This window comes from Pelodiscus sinensis, chromosome 18, assembly GCF_049634645.1.
Source record: "Pelodiscus sinensis isolate JC-2024 chromosome 18, ASM4963464v1, whole genome shotgun sequence".
In the NCBI taxonomy this organism is placed as follows: domain Eukaryota; kingdom Metazoa; phylum Chordata; order Testudines; family Trionychidae; genus Pelodiscus; species Pelodiscus sinensis.
This window is the reverse complement of record NC_134728.1, coordinates 30,961,026-30,979,885: the sequence shown is the minus strand read 5'-3', so window position 1 is coordinate 30,979,885 and position 18,860 is coordinate 30,961,026. Positions and strand designations below refer to the sequence as shown.

General features: G+C 48.7%; 1 protein-coding gene across 5 annotated transcripts in view; it reads left to right on the top strand.

Annotated features, from left to right (window-relative positions):
- TP53INP2 (tumor protein p53 inducible nuclear protein 2) overlaps positions 1-18,860 on the top strand; it is a 59,785-nt gene that overhangs the window by 13,777 nt on the left and 27,148 nt on the right. For 4 of the 5 annotated variants that reach the window (XR_012896570.1, XM_075901417.1, XM_014575290.3 and 1 more), the window contains exon 2: positions 6,892-7,261. Coding sequence is in view for 4 of the 5 variants with exons in the window: in XM_075901417.1 (XP_075757532.1) it covers positions 7,138-7,261 (124 nt within the window). In the remaining variant the exon portion in view is untranslated. Of the gene's footprint in view, positions 1-4,355; positions 4,381-6,891; positions 7,262-18,860 lie in introns of those variants that run through there. The other variant, XM_075901418.1, reaches the window with a different exon arrangement.

The following is an 18,860-nucleotide window of genomic DNA, read 5'->3' as shown; positions in this document are numbered from 1 at the left end:
CAGAGACAGCTTGAGTGCATGGGTACTGAGATCAAGAACCACAGCAGACCAAGCATGTCGAATAAGGCATGTGATGGTTGGAGCTACCAGCAGCTCTGAGGATGAGAGCAGGTGGCCCCCTTCTTGAAGGGAGAACAGAGACTATTGTTACAAGAACAATGTGAGCCTCTCTTCCCGAGCTCTACAACCCCACGGTTTGGCAAATTCTGTTCGACGTCATACATCACTTTTTTCTAATTTCAAGCAGTCCCCAGTCTCTCGTGTCCTCTCCATGTCACTTGCATAGCCGTTGCCATCCAGGTGTTTGCACATCAGATTGATTAGCTTTGATGCTGCCAGTGACGTCACATTCTCTGGCCTTTCAGAACAAGTGGCAAGTCATTGAAGTGCTCCGTTGTGCTGGCTAGGTAGCCTGTGCTTAAGCAGTGCCCTTATCTTGAGGCCAGACCTGAGGGGCATTCATACCAGTGAATGGAAAGCGTCTTGGAATGTTTTTTGCATTCAACCATTTAAAAAAAATGTCCAGCTTTCCTGCTGCATCGGGGATCAAGCGTTTCATGGTCAGACGTTCAGGTGGTTCACACCAGTGCGTCTCTATAGACTGTTCTGTTCCTCTTGGTTATGGGTGTGCTGTAAGGCATCTACAACATCATTAACTAGGGCGAGGCTTAAAGTCTTAGATTTGCAAAAGACTGAACATCAACAGTCAAACCTTCCTCCTGCAAGAAATGTCAGGTGGCTTTACAACCACAATGAGTTTATAGACAAAAGGCCCACAAACAAGGGTGCCAGACCTTAACCTTCCCAAGGAATACAGCCCAGAGCCTATGGCAGGGGTCAGGGCCAATCTATACTCCAAAACAGAACCAGTCATAAGCAGAGGATCTATATTGCAACCAGCTCCCCGCGAATGATTACATCTGCACTGACGATTGGTACTACTAGGGCACAGCAGCCTTTGCAGCAGATAAAAGGACGCAGAGTGTGGTTCCATCTCCTCTGGACATAAGAGGATGGAAAGTGAACTTAACAGGGCATCTCGGATGAACAGATTGTAGGGTGGAGGACTATAGGACTTACTATAGGACTGTACGCTGGCCTGACTGTCGGGCTCAACAGGTCCACGGCTCGATGTCTGGTTGGCGGTTGGTATCAAGCAGAGTGCTCCAGCGGCCGGTTCTGGGACTGGTTTTGTTCACCATTATTTATTAATGACCTGACTGAGGATGGATTGCACACCCAGGAAGTTTGTGGATGACACTAAGCTGGTGGGAGACGTAGAGATGCTGGAGGGCAGAGATAGGGTCCAGAGTGACCTGGACAAATTAGAGGATTGGGCCAAAAGAAATCTGATGAGGTTCTATAAAGACAAGTGCAGAGTCCTGCACTCGGGATGGAAGAATCCCAAGCATAGTTACAGGCTGGGGACCGACTGGCTAAGTAGCAGTTCTGCAGAAAAGGACCTGGGGGTTACAGTGGATGAGAAGCTGGGTAGGAGTCAATGTGCCCTTATAGCCAAGAAGGCGAATGGCATATTGGGCTGCATTAGTAGGTGCATTGCCAGCGGATCAAGGGACATGATTTTTCAGGGGAGCTGGAACAATTTGTGGAGTGGGGGTGCTGAGAGCTATTGAACCAAACTGGAAACCCTGGATATAATGGAAACCACTTCAAGCCAGAGGCTGGTGTGGCACCACTCCCCCACACCCTTAGGCCCAGCCCATGTGTGATTATTCCCCTCTGTTTGGCACTAGGGAAGAGTTTTGGGTTCAGTTCTGGGGTCCCCACTGCTGGAAGGATGTGGGCAAATTGGAGAGAGTCCAGCAGGGGGTAATGAAAATGATTAGGAGGCTACTCAGGTGGGGCCTCTTCCCACCACGCTTCTCTAGGCCTTCCTCAGACTCCTCATGGCTAAGCCCCCACATGTTCTGCTCTCAGGCCTCTTCCCCTTTCTGATGAGGGAGACCAGGCAGCATTTCTGAGAGCCAGAACTGCATCCAGCCTGATCAAACCCAGCCACGTGGCCCCACTCCTATGGGAGAGTCAGGGAAACCCAGACACTGGTGGCCCCACTCCTATGGGAGAGTCAGGGAAACCCAGACACTGGTGGCCCCACTCCTATGGGAGAGTCAGGGAAACCCAGACACTGGTGGCCCCACTCCCTTTGTGGGTCTGCTCAGCCTGTGACAGGCACCCTCTCAAACAGGAGCCCTCACGGCCACAGGTATATGCATGCCAGGCAGGGCACGGCCTGCAGAACTGGGGCTTGTAGCTGCAACTCCAGTTTCCCCAAATCCAGCCCTTGATGTTGTTTGAGTCCCTGGTTTTCACCTCTCTGGGGAGTCTTTTCCATTCATTCATCACCCCTCCATTCTGCTCATCTCCCAGATCTTTACTGAGAATAATGAAGTTCAGGGCCCCTCCCCCTCCTTCCGGGTTAGAGAATTCATTTTCCCATCAGTAACATCGGTCTGGTAACGAGACATGGTGAAATGTCCCGTTCCTGCCTCTGGCCTTGGGCGGAGCAGCGGTTGCCTGGCTCCGAGCCCTGTGCTGCAATCACTCGACAAGGCTGCCGCACAAATCTAGCAAGAGACAAAGCAACTCAAGGACTCGGCTGAAGAGCGCAGCTCCGGGTTTGAGCTTTCGGATAGATGGTTTCTTTTGCCTGCTGTCCCCTTTGATGCAATGGAGCTGTCAGAGGCTGTTCTAAGGAGCCCCAGGGAGCTGCCATGGGGAGGAGGGCAAGGGTGCCATTTCGGGAGAGCAGTGGGGGGCGGGAGGGAGCAGCCATGGGTACCAGGATGTGGCTTGCTTTCCTTCCCGCTCCCTGGATGATAGGGGAGCGAAGGGAAAGTACTTGGGTTCTATGCAGGCCTCTTACTCCTGGCTGGGGAAGGGAGAAGGCAGAGGAGTAATTCACAGAACTCAAGTACTTTCCCCTCACTCCCTTAATGGCAGGGGAATGGGAAGAAATGCAAGTCAGGGCCCAGTACTCACGGCTCTCCCCCTTCCCCCTCCCCCCACCCATTTCCTAAAACTCTGCCCTGGTGAGGAGAGGGAACGGGGGCCTAAAGTCTGCACTCTGGGCTGTTGGGAGGATTCACGTGGCCCCAGATACCAATGAGAGCAGCCCCAGCTGCTAAACTCATTGCAGCCTCTGAGCTGCCGGGCACCCCAGGGCATCATGAGCCCGGCCAAGCCCATTCCCACGCTGTTCTCTCGCGTCTCGCAGCTTAGCTAGTCACTCCTAAAACCATCCCATGCAAGAGACCAAACCCACCAGGACAGGGCCTGTGGAATTCTCACTCAGATCTTGCTGCTTGTGCATCTCACCCGTCCCCCTTCGTCTTGCTCATTTAAACAAGGGCCTCGTACAATGGGGCACAGGCCAGGGCTGGTCTTAAGGTACAGACATCAAAGAGAGGGCTTGGGACAGAGGCGTAATGGGGCTGCTTACGGCAGGCAGCTCCCTGCTTATGGGAGCTCTTGCCCAGCCAACTGGGACAATAACTGGCCCCTTTGCACTGCCAGAGGAGAGCTTGGGAGAGACAGATTTTTCTCAGCTGTTTATAGCATGGCTGAGTCTCGGCTCTGCTGCAGAGGGCATTGATTTGAGGGGAGCCTGGATCTCAGCACTTGTCGCAGGACATCATTGTAGCAAATGAACCCGTGTGCTTTTTGCAGGGTTGTTTTCTTACTGCCCTTCTATACACAACTGTAACTGCACGCACTAGCAACCTTATGGGAGCACGATTAAAGCTGCATAGCCATGATTGCAGAAGACAGGCCATCCCAGAGATAGGTTGCCTGTGCATTTGCTGAGGTCACCCCGACTCAGTTTCCCTTTGCTCAGACTCCTCAAATACGCCGCACAGGTCAAAGGCATCAAAACAAAAGCTGTTTTCCTTGTGGGGTCCTCCCTGGCCCAGCACAAGCAGCAGCCTTATAAACACAAAACAAGCTCAGAATGAAGAGTCCTCATCCAGGCTCTAGCTAAGCACAGCTTCTCCTGCCCCCCAGCAGCCACTCCTCAGCCCTACCTGGAGAAACATTTGTGCTACCTGTAGCCACCTGCTAGCCCAGGCCTCTTCCTTATCTAACAAAGGCCTGCTTGGGGCTGGCCAGCTCACAGGTGACATTACTTGGTTAATTCTCCCCACCTGGGGGATGAGGGCTGGCCAGCTCACAGGTGGAGATGAGATCCGTTGCTTTATAAAGGACCTGTCAGGCCTTGGCACTAGCTTCTGAGTACTTGATGTTGCAGCCTTAGTAATAGTGGGGTGAGCATTTTGTGTGCAGGGATGTTACGTGCAAGCTTTTAAAAAAGAAAATGAGAAAAACAAAACATCCCCATTGTGGCCTCTCATTGACATGCAGGTGGGTCACAGGCTTTGGAACCTTTAGATCCACTGTACAGCGCTCAGCAGTAGTAAGTTGTTATCCTTTCTATGACGTAGCACTAGAGTGGGTGTGGGAGGGCGGGGAAAGGATGTTTTGCCAGGCCAGAGGGTTTCACAGAAATATGCCCATGTTTTGGGTTCCAGCTCAGGCTCTGGAGGGGGTGCTCTGGTGGGCACAGAACATTAGTTTAGAAAAGAGAAGACTTAGGGGGGTCATGATAGCCGTTTTCAGGTATCTAAAAGGGTGTCACAAGGAGGAGGGAGAAAACTTGTTCATCTTGGCCTCTGAGGACAGAACAAGCAGCAATCGGCTTAAACTGCAGCAAGGGAGGTTTAGGTTGGACATTAGGAAAAAGTTCCTAACTGTCAGGGTGGTGAAACACTGGAATAAGTTGCCCAGGGAGGTTGTGGATTCCCCATCTCCGGAGATATTTACGAGTAGGTTAGATAAATGTCTGTCAGGGATGGTCTAGGCAGTACTGGGTCCTGCCATGAGATGACTCTCGAGGTCCCTTCCAGTCCTAGGATTCTATGATTTCTGCCTGTTCCTCCTCTACCCCAGGCTTGATGCTTTCTGTCGTATCCCTGCCTACCTGTCCCTGTCTTGTCCCCCCCACCCCAGGCACCTTGTCCCACTCTCATTCCCCTCTCACTTCCAGGCCCAGTTTCCTCTCCTCAGACTTGTCATCCCAAGTGCAGCCTGTTCTAGTTCCGCCCTTGGGACTCTACCGCCTCGTCCCTCCGCCCTGCTCCCAGGCCCATGCGCTTTGACCAGTTGTTCTCTCCCCCCCCCCCCCAGGGAGCGGGGAGGGTGAATGCCTGGCTTGGGGGGGCATGCTATAGATAGCCCCTCAGTCCTGCCTCTTCTGCCTGAGGCCTCACACATCCATGCCCTCTGGAACCAGTTTCCCCTGCCCCATTGTGGCCACTGGCCCCAAAACCCAGGGTAGCTAGGCAATGCTGCCCTGGGGTACCCAAGAGCTGGTTAGGTGACTTGGCTCCAACCACCCTCAGTTCCGGGGCTCCTGAGAGCCAGGCGGGTGGCACATCCCAGCCACCTCAGGTCTGGGCGCCCAAGAACTGGGCCCCAGCTGCCCCCAGTCATAGGGCACCCAAGAGTCAGGTGGGAGGTGCGGTTCCAGCTGGTCCTGGTACCTGCTAAAACCTCCCCCCAGCTGAGCCACCAGCCCCAGCGTTGGGCTGTTGGCACGGCCCCAGGGGTACCCCCTGGCCCCCAGACTGCCTGCCTCAGCCTCCGGGACCAAGCAGGAGGGGCCTGCTACAGGGTTTGTTTTTTCTTGCTTCTGCTTCTGTGTAGCCCCGCATTGATTTTTCTGTGAGTCAGCAGCCCCCGGCCCCAAAAAGGTCCCCACCCCCGATTCTAATCGGCTTCTCCAGAGGATCGTGCCCTTAGGCCACTTTCAAAGCAGCTTTTCATCAGCCACCCCCGATTTGGCTGTGGAAATCCAGAGTAATTTCATTGAAATCAACAGGCTCCTGATTTACGCCGACTGTGGCCCGGGGTCTCATTTCCACCAGTGTAAGTCAGACTCCAAAGCCTCCAGCTCTTGCCCACAGTGGAGCCCCCAGTGGGAAGACAGAGGGATGCACCTGACTCAAGGGGGGACTAACTAACCCACCCCAATAGCTATAAACCAGCCCTTCATGCTTGCGTGGTCTCATGCCCTGGGGGAAAGAGAGAGGGTGGCCCGGCCATTTTCATTGCCGTTTGGCTTCCTGCTTCTGAACAGACGGAGAAGCACTGACCCAACCAGGGAAAGTCTGTTGTTTTGCATTTTCTAGCCCAATTCTGCACTTACTCTGTCTGTGTGACCATCTGAACTCTTGTGTGTCCAGTGCCACCTCCTAACTCATCCCTTGCTTTTCATAATCATAGTATTTGGCACGATATCGTGAGATAATAATATTTGGCACTTTTCAGAGATTGGCATCAATTCCCCATTTTACAGAGGGAAACTGAGGCACAGCAAGGGGCGCTGACTTGCCCAAGGTCACACAGTGGCTCTGCAGCAAGGCAAGTCATAGAATTCGGGTCTCCTGACCTACCCTGTGGTGTGTCCTGCCAGAGCGCTAGGCTGCACTTTGCAAAGTCAGGGGCAGAGCCAGTGGCAGGCTGGCTCGCTAGCTTTCGAGGAAAACACGTCAACATGGATAAAAGCAAAACGGGGTGAGAGACAAGCGGTTGCTCGAGGCCCAGCTGTGCGAACGCGGCTGGCCGCTGCAGTAGGGGTCTGGGTGGCAAAAGAGCAAGGCGGTCAGGGATCAAAGAGAAGCAGCAACCAGCCTACAGGGCTTGTGCCTTCCCCAGTGAGCAGCCCCTATAAAAAGAAAGTGATTGCAGTGACTTGAGGCTGAGATCCCTATCAGGGTTTCCTCTCCCTCCTCCCTGCGGCTCATCTGAAGCGCTCGTGATGCAGGAAGCGCTGGCTTTCCACGGGCTGCGAATGAATTTCTCCTTTCTTTGCAGGCCTTTGCACTGAAGCCAAGTGAAGAACCTCATGATTGCACTATACATAACTCAGCTCAGCTAAGCGTTCGCTAGGAAGGAAGGCGCTCCTGCCTGTCGCAAGGACTCGTCCGCCCAGACGGGATTCCCAAGCACCACTCTCCCACCCGGCACCCACCAGCAGCCCCCATCTCTGTGCTCTGAGGCGGGCACTTGGCTTTTGCTTCTCTTCCCATCAAAGCTCACCTTGGAAACCATTCCCCAGCCATGTTCCAGCGCCTCACCAGCCTCTTCTTCAGTGACAGCAGCGCACCCGAGGGCCCGGAGGAACCCAAACCCTTTGTCTCCGAGGAGGAGGAAGAGGATGGATGGCTCATTATTGACCTTCCAGGTGAGAGAAGCAGAGGGCAGGGGTGGGGACAGGTCCTGGGTGGAAGGCCTCTTGTTTCACCACAGGCCTTTACAACTCCACATAAAACTCATCCCTTCCCGTCCCTGTGTCTGACACGCAGACCAAGCCCCAGCTGAACCTTCCAAGTCCAAAGGGTCTGGTTAGCTGCCCCCGCTCCTCATTGCTAACTCACCCTCCCTCTTCCTGTGGCCCAGGCAGTCCTGCTTCCAGGCCAGTGAGAGGAAGGGCGGTCGTGGGTTAAAACACTAGTGTAGGATGTGGAGGTCTGGGTTCAAGCCCTGCTGCACTACAGATGCCTTGTGTGACCTTGAGCGAGTCACTTAGTCACTCTGTGCCTCAGGCCGCTGGGGTGCAGTGTGGCTCACTAAGTATTGTGAGATGCTGTAATGAGAGGGACCACACACATCCTGGAGCGAGCTGAGGGGTAGCTTGCCTGCCGCTGTCTGGGCTATCGCAAAGTACTTCAGGTTGGTACCCTGGTGGTTCCCAGCTCGCCACAGTGATGCTGCAGCATTTGGGGCTGTGATACACCCGGCGGGGACGTTGGGGGTTACAGGGCTGTGAGTCAGGGACCTTGTGATGTGTCTCCTTTGCAGCATCTGGAATGGAGGGATTGAAGGAGACGAGAATGAGGGGCGAGTGTCACCCCATACAGATGCACTGAGGGAATGTGTGTGTCAGCCGACGGTCAGGGCTCCCTATATCTGTCCCTTAAGACCGGCTGAAGTTCTTTTAAATTGTGCTTGGTTCTATTACAGCAACTGAAGGAGTCAGGTTAAAACTTAAACAGTTACAGGTTTATTAAAGAAGCTTATAAATCATATGGTTGCAATGGCTATTGCTCTATTTCTTAACTACTAGCAAAATATAGATCTTAAAAATGGTTACAAAGAAGATAAAGATAGAAAAATAGAAATAATGGTACCAAGTAACAGCTTACTCTTTCTATGTGTACACTTAAGACAGAGGACCACATCCAGGTACAATTTTTACCCCCTTCTGTGCCTCTCGACTCCAGCATGTCAGGCCAGGGCCGGTCCCTCAATTCCTAGGAAAGACGAAAATACGAGGTGGGCGTCCCCATAGAACCTCGGGAGGTCAAACACCTAACCCGACCAGCAGGTAGAGGGTAGAATGACACTCAAAGTGAGTGTGTGCTGGGCCCATCTTATATACCCATGGGGTCACGTATTTCTCTTTCTTGTCTGTCATGCCAAATGGGGCTGGTCTGTCTTCTGTGAGACCAGTTCTTACAAGGGAGTTGTGAACTTAATTTACACTTGTAAGAGAGAATTGAGATGATTAAATTGGAAGTACTGGGCATTCTTTTCTCAGTGGGGGATTCCTCTCCCAGGGACTGTGTGTTCGTATCAACATAGGTGCCAGCCGGGCACACTCGCATATCCTAATCTTGCATTAAAGCAGATCAAAGCTTGATGGCTATGCTGATTGCCTTAATCGCTCTCTCTCTCTCCACATATCTGGTTTTCAGCTCCTCAGGATCAGATGAGCCAGCATAGACTATGCTGATTTTACTGCTCCTTCTCTGTCCTGTATGCTTCAGAGAGGCAAATAAGATGGATGAGATGGGGTGTGGCTGTCTGGCTACAGTGGGTTTCTTTTCCTATTCTGCTGTGCGCTACTATCCCTCCATTGGTTATAAACCCTGGGAGGTAGTGCTGTCGGAGCTACCTCCTGGGCTGAGGAGGCGAGACCTCCAGGATGCCTTCCGGAGGGCAGCTGGGAGCCTGGGATCCAACTCACATGCCTCACACCACCTGCTCCTGGTTTGTTTGCCTGGAAAGTTCCTAGTGAAGGGCTCATGCAGATTCCATCCTCCCTGCCGTGTCTGAATTGCAGAGCCAAAGGCTGGCGCTATGCATCCTGCCTTGCTGCCAAGCCAGACATGATAAATCTGGGATCATTCCATTGCTCGCCTAAACTGCCCCACCCAAGAGCAACGCTCTGCATTGGACACTGTTGCTGGGTCACTGATGGGTGTGCAAGAGACAGCTGTAGGCTCCCGGTGCCTGGCACAGAGAGTGAGAGCCAAGGGATCTCTTCCCCCAGGCCGTGCATTTTCCAAAAGCATGTTCAGGCTAGCAACTTGCCTGAAGGACTCTGAAACCCATCCAGAAACTGAGGACCCACACTAATTCAGATACAAACCACTGGGGCAGAGGTTCTGACAGGTATTGACGTTACCTGTCCGATGAGCCCTCGGCGAGGTGTTCTCTAATTTAAAAGGCTACAGCACTGCTCTTTATATTATTTTACTCAAAGAGTATTTTACCCTGGTGACCTACTGCAGACTCATTTGGCACTTACTGGTTAGTGGACTTTTCTCCCAGAGTTGGGAACAGACATGAAGATACTCAGAATGTCCCTGTTAAAAGCAATGCCGTATTGAAGGCATTGGCCTTTCCTTTCTCATTGCTTGGTTCATTTAACAAGAAACCAACTGTAAGCAGGCCCTCTCAGAGAATGACAGATGCCCTTTGAGTTTAGAGGCCCCAGCACAGCTCCAGCCCACCGATATATCTAATTTCTCATCCACATTTTAGGAATGCTTTCCAGACTTTGTTGTGTGCTTATAATTGACGAAAAATCCAATTTTACAAGCAACATCACTGTTAATATTAAGCATTGCGAGCCTATTCAAACTCTCTCATCCCATTGTAGAACGATGATAGTTCTTTACTTGTTTTACCACATTGAATGTGCAATTACCTGAGTCCACTGATGTAGAGAGACTGACAAAAATAAGTAATGCAATTGTGATATTAGGAAATACAGTCGACAGGTCAGGATCAAATATTTTTTGAAGTAATTCTTTTGGCTTACAGTCTGATGTAAAGTTGGTGGAATGTATACATTTCAGGAAGACGATCTCGTCACAGAGATCTCTTAAAATTTCATTGTTGTACCTTTGTTGAAACTGTTCAGCCACTGAATATAGAATTTCATCACTTAGTTCTCTGAACTTCCAAAGGAATCCAAAATGGCTACACATTTGTTGCAGTGACTCTAATCAACATGTAAGACTAGATTTGATGGCGTCAATAATAACAAAAAAAAAAAACATTGACTCAACAGAGCCTTTCTGCATCAGATTGAGATGTCAGGCTGTGATTGGTGGAAAATTTAGATGAAATGTCTGTGCTACTGATTTGGACTCAGAAAGGATTGTGTTCCATTGATCATGGATCTTTTGAATATCTTTAAGAAGTCATTCAGTGTTATCCCTCTCAACGTCTAATGTAGCATTGTGCTTCAATTACAAGATTAGTTTTGTGGATCATTTTTAGCAGCTTCATCCACATGGATGACATTAAAATGCATTCAGATTTGGATGTATACTTCTGAATAAACTTAAGCTCAGTGTGAGCCTGTGCTGTGAGAGTAAGAGATTCAAGCTCACTTAAAGCCTCTCACAGAGTCCAAATTCTGTGCAATTAGCTTAATACCATCAATTCGTGCTGACCATCTCATTATCAACATGGCGGGAAGGGAAACAGGCAGATGCTGCTTCAGAATTTCCAACTTTCAAAGACTGAAGAGGTTGGACAATTGCTGGATTGTTCCAAAGTATGTGATTGCTTCCTTGCGTGATTCAGCGCAATCAGCGCCAACAAGATTTAGTGAGTGGTTGCCACAACTGGAGAAAATCCAGTTTGGATTTTTCTTAAGAAGTAATGTTTGTACTCTGTTGTACTTCCCAGCCATATTGGCTCCATTGTGATATGCTGGCCAATGCAAACTTGAAAATTTAATTTGAAGCCTTCCGGAATTTTTCATACGCAAGCGGCAATTTCTTTTCTGGTTTCTTCTGTGAAATTATTGAACAAAATTAATTGTTCTTCAATTGAAACTTTTGAACGTCCTACAATTTTAACATATCGTACAACCAACGTCATCTGTTCTCTATGAGAACAGTCTGGAGTTGCATCAATACTAATTGAAAAGTATTTCACATGTATCTCTTCAAGAACTCCTGTTTGCACAAATGTCCCACAGCTCAATAAACTCGTTTTGCATTCTGGTAGACAGATGATAGACTTCTGTGCATTTTCCACTCTCTTGTGATTCACAAACACACTTAATATGGCTTGATAAATGTGGGTCATACTTGCTAAGAAGCTCAAGTATGCCAAGAAAGTTTCTGTTTGTAGAGTCACCGGTACATTGACTGGAACCAAACAAAGCCGATCCCCATTCAGAAAGAAAAAGAATGACATTCAATATGCACTCAAGGTGGTTTTTCCAGTTATCAGGTTCTGATGCCACTGTTGTTACACTGTGTCTGTGCTAGTCATAAGTTTTTGCTCTTGCTGTGCAGCATCTCTGAGGTCCTAATTTTCTGCCTGCACAGTCTCTAAAGCAGTGTTTCTTAAAGTGTGTGCCACGAGGAAAATCGGAGGTGTGCCGTGGAGAACAACGTTTAAAAGGGCAATGACTGAACAGAGTCCAAATGGCCACCCTTAAAAGGGCAATGCCTGCTCTCCTGATAAAAGGGCAAACTGTTTTTTTGTTTTTTTTTTTTCCTCCCTCTCAATAAAAAACCCTTGGTGTTCCACAGGAAAAAAAAAAATTGTTTGGTGTTCCTTGGTCTTAAAATGTTTAAGAAACACTGCTCTAAATCGAGCAAAGATTCTGTAACTATTGCTACTGTTGGCATTTCTGTGTCTTGATTAATGACCTCCTCATTCTGAGGCAATGGCATTGAAATGTCATTTGTGGGTACAAAGTTTTCACCATCAGAACTGGAAGTGCCACTATCAGTATGGTCACCATCTAATGGCTTAGGCATCTTTTCTATGAGAAATGATGTTATTAGCTTTAAACTCTTAACTGCTGATTCACTCTGTTGCTTTTGCCGTCTCTTACTTGCACCACTTTCAAATCTTCACTTCACTTTTATAAAGGGTTCTTTTAAAACACGGTAACATACAATTCATTAATCTGCTAACAGTTATTGGTTATATAAAATGTAATTGTATATACTTCTCAATGAATATTATATAATAATGGTTTGGGTGGTGTTATTTACTATGGCCCTTACATCCTTATTTCAGAGTCTTGAAATTTCCCGTTATTAAAGTCCTCTATTAACTGGTGAGTTATTATGAATATAAACATGGGGCGATTGCCAGATTAGATATAAAGTTTATTAAACAACAAGAATTAAAAATTTATTACCATAAAAAAGCCTTAGATTCACTTTTAAAACTGGACGAAGAGGTAGCTTACAGCTGAGCCTGATATGGTTACTGTATACGAAGACACATAAGAAAAAACAGGAATACGAAAATCTCCTGTGCAGAAATAAACATCTAATTTAAAGGTTAAACTCACCCTCAGACCAAGCAAAATCACTTTACAGTAACAAAAGTAATTATGACTTTCAAAACCTCTAAACTATGCAAAGACCGTAAGCAGCATTTCATAACATAAAATCACTAACCACAGAAGCTGTTCCAGTCACTCGGATGAAAACTCAGATGTGGCCAAATTGGCAAAGGCCTGAGGTCCCACGATGATTTAAATCAATTTCTTGCAGGTCTATAGAGCTTCTTTTGTTGTCTCTGTTATAACTGCAAGGTGTATAATAAATGGAAATGACTTGGTAGAAAAAGGTCCAAATCTGAGGTCCCTTTGTCTGCTGAGGCCTGGGCCAAATGGCCCTCCTGGCTCCCCCTTTGACTGTAAGACTGCAAAACTCCGTTGTTTTGCTAATATGTTTGGTTTTTACTCTATTTTTATTTTCCAAGATGACTCTCAGTGGGCTGTTGGGAGCAATGCATGAATTTAAGAACAGCTAGAGAGTGTGGCTGCACCCCACACTTAGGCTACGTCTACACTGGCATGATTTTCCGAAAATGCTTTTAACAGAAAAGTTTTCCATTAAAAGCATTTTCAGAAAATCGCGTCTAGATTGGCAGGATGCTTTTCCGCAAAAGCACTTTTTGCGGAAAAGCGCCCGTGGCCAATCTAGACGCGGTTTTCCACAAAAAAGCCCCGATCACCATTTTCGCGATCGGGGTTTTTTTGCGGAAAACAGTACTATGCTGTCTACACTGGCCCTTTTGTGCAAAAGTCTTTCAGAAAAAGACTTTTGCCCAAACGGGAGCAGCATAGTATTTCCGGAAAAGCACTGAGGATTTTACATGAGATTGTCAGTGCTTTTCCAGAAATTCAAGCAGCCACTGTAGACAGCTGGCAAGTTTTTCCGCAAAATCAAACGATTTTGCGGAAAAACTTGCCAGTCTAGACACAGCCTTAGAGTTTATACATTTTATCCAAGCCTCTTCATTAAATTGTTGTTCCCAGAGCAAACTAAGCACTACTCATTTGTATGCTCAAACACCCACCTGCATGATTTGGGGCTACACATGGATGTCTAAGAGCAGCCGGGTAGTTTGTTATAGGCACAACACTGTGATCAAAGTCCATGGGTTAAGTTGCTCCTGCTGCAGCAAATGATTCTATGTCTGCCCAGACAGCCAGTGCCAACTCACTAAAGTCACAGGTCTGACTGAGTCTTCTTAATTCCATGACGTGCTGCTCGCCAGTTTTTTTTCATGGATGTAAAAATAATTCTCTCTGAAATGATCAGCCGATTTAGTCAGTAAATGACTTAACATCCTGCTTTTACCTTTTACAAACATTCATTTGTGGCGTTAAAGCCAGTGTGTGAAGACAGTGACTGCTCTGTGTAGGAGATTTAGCTTTAGAACAAGCGTCCCAGAAATGCAAATGCCGGGCAGCAGAAACTGTGAAAGCCATAAGCTGAAGAGCTGAATTCCCCAGGGGAGCAGTACAAAAGAATGTGTGAAGTACAAAAGAATATCGCCAAACTAGGTCCCATCAGAAGTGGAGCCATTTGCTATGAGAGCCACTGTCAGGGGAAGGCTGGGTACAGCCAGTCATGTGAAAGTTGTGGATCGCAGCATGATGCCAAACTGTGTGTTGTCTTTGGAAAACGGTCACAGATGTGGGAAAAATTATCCTTTTGCCCAACGCGGCAGATGCCAATGAAGAAAAGCCAAGTGCATTCAGCTGATGGCAACGTGGTGGAGGAGTTTTTCATAGATGTCCTGGGATGTACCAAGCCTGATGGGAGGAACAGGATGCTGCCTATGCAACAAATGGAACAATTGTTCCGCTGAGACTGGACATCACAGCTCCTGTTAATATTCTGTCTGAACAAGATGAGATACAGATAAGACCCAAACTGAGAATTAACAACAATAAAAGTAACTGGCTAGTCTGGAATGAACATACCAGTGATGCTAAGGTGTATTGCTATCAGCAGCCAGGAAAACACCACATTCAAGGGAGGTGACACCAGCTTTAAGCCTGGCTGAATGTGGAAAAACTCCGTCTGGTAAAACAGGTGCTCATGCTGCAAGATCATAAGAAACATGGTTAGGAGTCACTCTTTGGGGAATCTCATGACCCGTTGCAAGAGCTGGGTTGCATGCAAGGTGAACATACAGTGTGGTTGAAGAAGCTGGTCCCTCCGGTTGTCTGCCCCTGGAGAAAGGTGCCGTTTGCACTCTGTGATAAACTCAAGGCTCAGTTGCCAGCGGGCAAGCGATGCAAGTAGTACAAAAAATTGAGGAGTCATCAGAATGGGTGAGCTCCCTAGGCACTGTGGAGAAAAGTAAGAGCCAGCTACACACATGCTTAGATCCCAGAGAGCTCCCCGAGGCTATAATAAGAGAACTTTTCTAACTACCACCCAGAGAAGAGATTATGGCTCAATTTGCAAATGCACAGTTGTCAGTATAGGGGGACTGGAGCAATTTGTCTAAGGGGGTGCTGAGAGCCATTGATCCAAACAGGAAACCCTGCATATGATCAAACCACTTCAACTCGGGGTGTAGCAGTCATAGTTCCCGCTAAGGACATGCACAAAAAATCATTCTCCCACCCACCTGCTCTGGAGACCTGCCGTGACCACATGGTGGAGGGGGGGAGGGGCCTGATCTGGTGGCTGGGGCTGGGAACAGGCCCTGCCACATGGTAGGGGGAGAGGTCTGCTCCAGCGACTGGGAACGTGTGTGTGTTAATAAATTGGGTGCCTCGGTGGCGCACATCCAAACCAGCGCACACAACCTCAATACTGGTGCACAAGCTAAAACTCACTCCGCTCATGGTTGGAAAATCTTAGGCAAGGTCTACACTATAGCCTCTTGCGCAAAAACATATGCAAAGGAGGTGAAGCGTGGAATATCGCCATACCTCATTTGCATAATTAATGAGGCTCCGTTTTTGTGTAAGAGGCTTTTGTGCAAAAAGGAGCACTGAAAACCCTCCTTGCGCTAAAGCCTCTTGTGCATATTTTTTGCGCAAAACAGGGGCAGTATAGACATAGCCCCAGAGGGAACCCTGGCAACAGTAACATCAGCATTTGGGGCTAAGTGTAAAAGGAGCATGACTGTAGATTTCGGGACATCCTGCATCGCGAGCTGCAAACTGGAATGTGTTCTAGGGATTACACACTGACTTTTGTTGGGGATGTCATCTCCCAGGGAGATGTAAAATTTGCTAAGAGGAAAATTTCAGCCATTGAAATGATGCCACATCCCCAGTGGAAGAAAGATGTCCAGCGGTTTTTGGGAATGGTTAATTACCTTGGAATGGTCATCTCTAATCTATCAAAGCAGCGCTTGGAGGAAACTCCCAGAGGACACGAGTGAATGGTGCAGAACAGGCGGGATCATGAGAAAGTTTAAAACAACTGATTCAAGAACCAGCCTTGCAGTTCCATGTGACAGAAAGGCCTGTTACAACCTCAGCAGATGCTTCACAGTCTGGCTTAGGTGCCGTGATTTTACAGAGGACTGCTGGCAACCAGTGGCATGTGCTTCCCAACCACCGACTGAGGCAGAAACCAGATATACCCAGATCGAGAGGAGCTTTTAGGAATGTCGTTTGCCGGTGAGAAATTCAGTCAGTATATTTGTGGACAGACCGTGGAAGCTGAAATGGACTATAAGCCCCTGTGGCAGCGAATGCACAACCCATCACAGGAGTGAGACTATTCTGGGGTGAGGACACCACCCAATCGGCCGCTGGGTCATCGGCCGTCTGTCCAGTCTATAAATATCTCCTTTGTCTCGGGGTAACATTGAAACCGGGAGCAGCCCTGCTCACAGGGCAGAATGGCCCAATGGCCAGAGTCTGTAAGTAGCCCTGGGCTCAGGGCAGTGTGGCCTCAGGGCTACGGTCAGTAGGCCTGTGGTTTGCACCCCAGTAGGGAGACCCAGGTCCTGTGAGCAGCAGGTCGGCCTACCGCTCCCTTGGCGGGGAATCCGGACGAAACACACCGAGTGTACCTGGGTGGGAGAGGCTGCTCCTGCACTCTCCCTTGGCCGCTTCCTACCAGTTCTGCTGAGGTGTCGTCCCACGTAGCAGTTGGGGCTTTGGGAAGGCTCCACTACCACTGTGGTGCACGATGGCAGCATCTCAGTCCTTTGTCCCATGTAGTGGCAGGTCTCCCTGGGGCTCCACTGGGGCCATGTGGCAGCCGTCTCTGGACCTTCAGTTCCTGCTGTCAGGGTCGCCGGCTGTGGCAGCTCCAGAACTCTGGCTGAAGGTCCTTCCCCTTCGCTGGTCAGCCCAGACTCAGCTGCTCTCCTGCCTTTTATGCTGCCCCAGCGCTTGGAGCATGCCCAGTCTGGTTGAAGGGGCGGGACTTCCTCCACCCACAGGGTTTTCACCCCTCCTGTTCTAGTGCGGGTTATGTGTACCCTGTCACAGCCCCTGACAATGTTATTTAGTGAACCGCTAAATGACTGGATCTTAAAAATTCAAAAAATGCTAAAGCAACACAAGTACGGCTTGGTTGTGACCTACATGCCTGGAAATTCACATTCACTGCAGATGCACTTTCCAGAGCAGCAGCTCCCACGAGACCAGGGAAGACGTTGGAGACAGAGATGCAAATCTGTGTAGTCAGTTCCCACAGCTGACAGGAAATGGCAACAAATAAGAGGAGAAGCCTAGAAAGATGAACCTTTGCGGTTCCTAAAAGAGATGATGAAGTGTGGCCTGAAAACATAAGCAGTTGCTACCCCAGTATAAGAGACAATTAGACCAGCCAACATGAATTCACTGCGAGAGATGGGGTGGTTTCCAGGGCAGCAAGGTTGTAATTCCAATGAACTTCCAAAAGGAAATGCTACAGAAGGTCCAGGACTTGTTACAACCATCATGAGAGGGGCTGTATTGGCCGGGATCAATCACAACATTACTTATTTGGTAGGAAACTGCTTTTCATGCCTGAAATACAAGCCCTGCCAACTAACAAAGTCACTGAGACCTCATCCAGTTCCACATAGGCCTTATGCGAAGGTTGGTGCTGAGTTATTTACCTGGCAGTTAAAGGGTTGTTTAATAGTCACAGATTATCCAGCAATTTGCATGCTGCATGCACAGTGATAGCTGGCATGAAGGGACAATGGCTTTTCTCCATCTTAGCTGTTAATGGGAAGAAGGATCAGATCTAATTTACCAATCATTGATAGCCTGCTGAAATCTCATGGCAATGAAACCATACACAAGATGAAACAAAATCAGAAGTGGATGCAGAAATTTTATTTTGACAAAGGGGCGCGTGATCTCCCCTCTCTTAATCCCGGTGATAGAGGGAGCCAGAGGAATCGCACCACTAATACCTGGAGCCAAAGCGGAGCCATTACCAAACAAGCTGCAACCAAGACCTCATGTAGCCAAGACAAACCAGGGGGACACATTTTGACGTAATCCAAAGGCTCTCTGAGAAATCCCAGCAAGTTCTAACACATGGACAGCTGAGGTGAGCTCTGGCACGTCCCAGCTGACCAAGAGAACCCCTCCGACTACGGAAAGGCAGGTACTGAGAAGACCACAGGAGGAGATTTAACATCCTTGAAAGACTCGGAGACTTGCCAACCTTCAGGGAAAAGCGGCATTTGTTAAAAACTCACTTCGGAGAGATGTGCTGGTAACTTCTCCTCTCTAGCTAGCCGACACATTGGTTTATGGGAATGTACTAGATGGGGAGAGAGTTTAAGGTAGGGTTGCCAGGTGTCTGGTATTCACCTGGACAGTCCAGTATTTTTGCCTCCTGTCCAGTAAAAAAAAATTCAGAGAATACTGTACTGGACACCTAAAATGTCCGGTACTTTCTGATTTTTTCCCCGGCCAGGAGGCGAAAATGCCGGGCAACCCTACAAACACTCAGGGCCCGGCCTTCCCCACCCCCAACTCTCCCTGGCTCCCAACACCCCCAGCCCCCCGACCTCATGCTTACCTGGTTCTGCAAGGCTGCCAGACATGCTGTTTTAATGCTGTTTTATTTTAATCATTTTTTGCTTTATAAGTCTTCGAGTCCTTTTTTTCTTTTTTTGCTCAACAACTTTGATCTCCCCCTCTCCCCCTTTACTTTAACAGAATTTTTTCCCGGTGGTTTTTTTTTGCGGGGGCGGGGGCGGTATTTTTGTTTCAACCATCTGGCAACCCTAATTTAAGGTGTGTGGTGTTAGCCAGTAGCTGGTTTAGATCTGTACAGAAGAGCAATTGTGCTGTT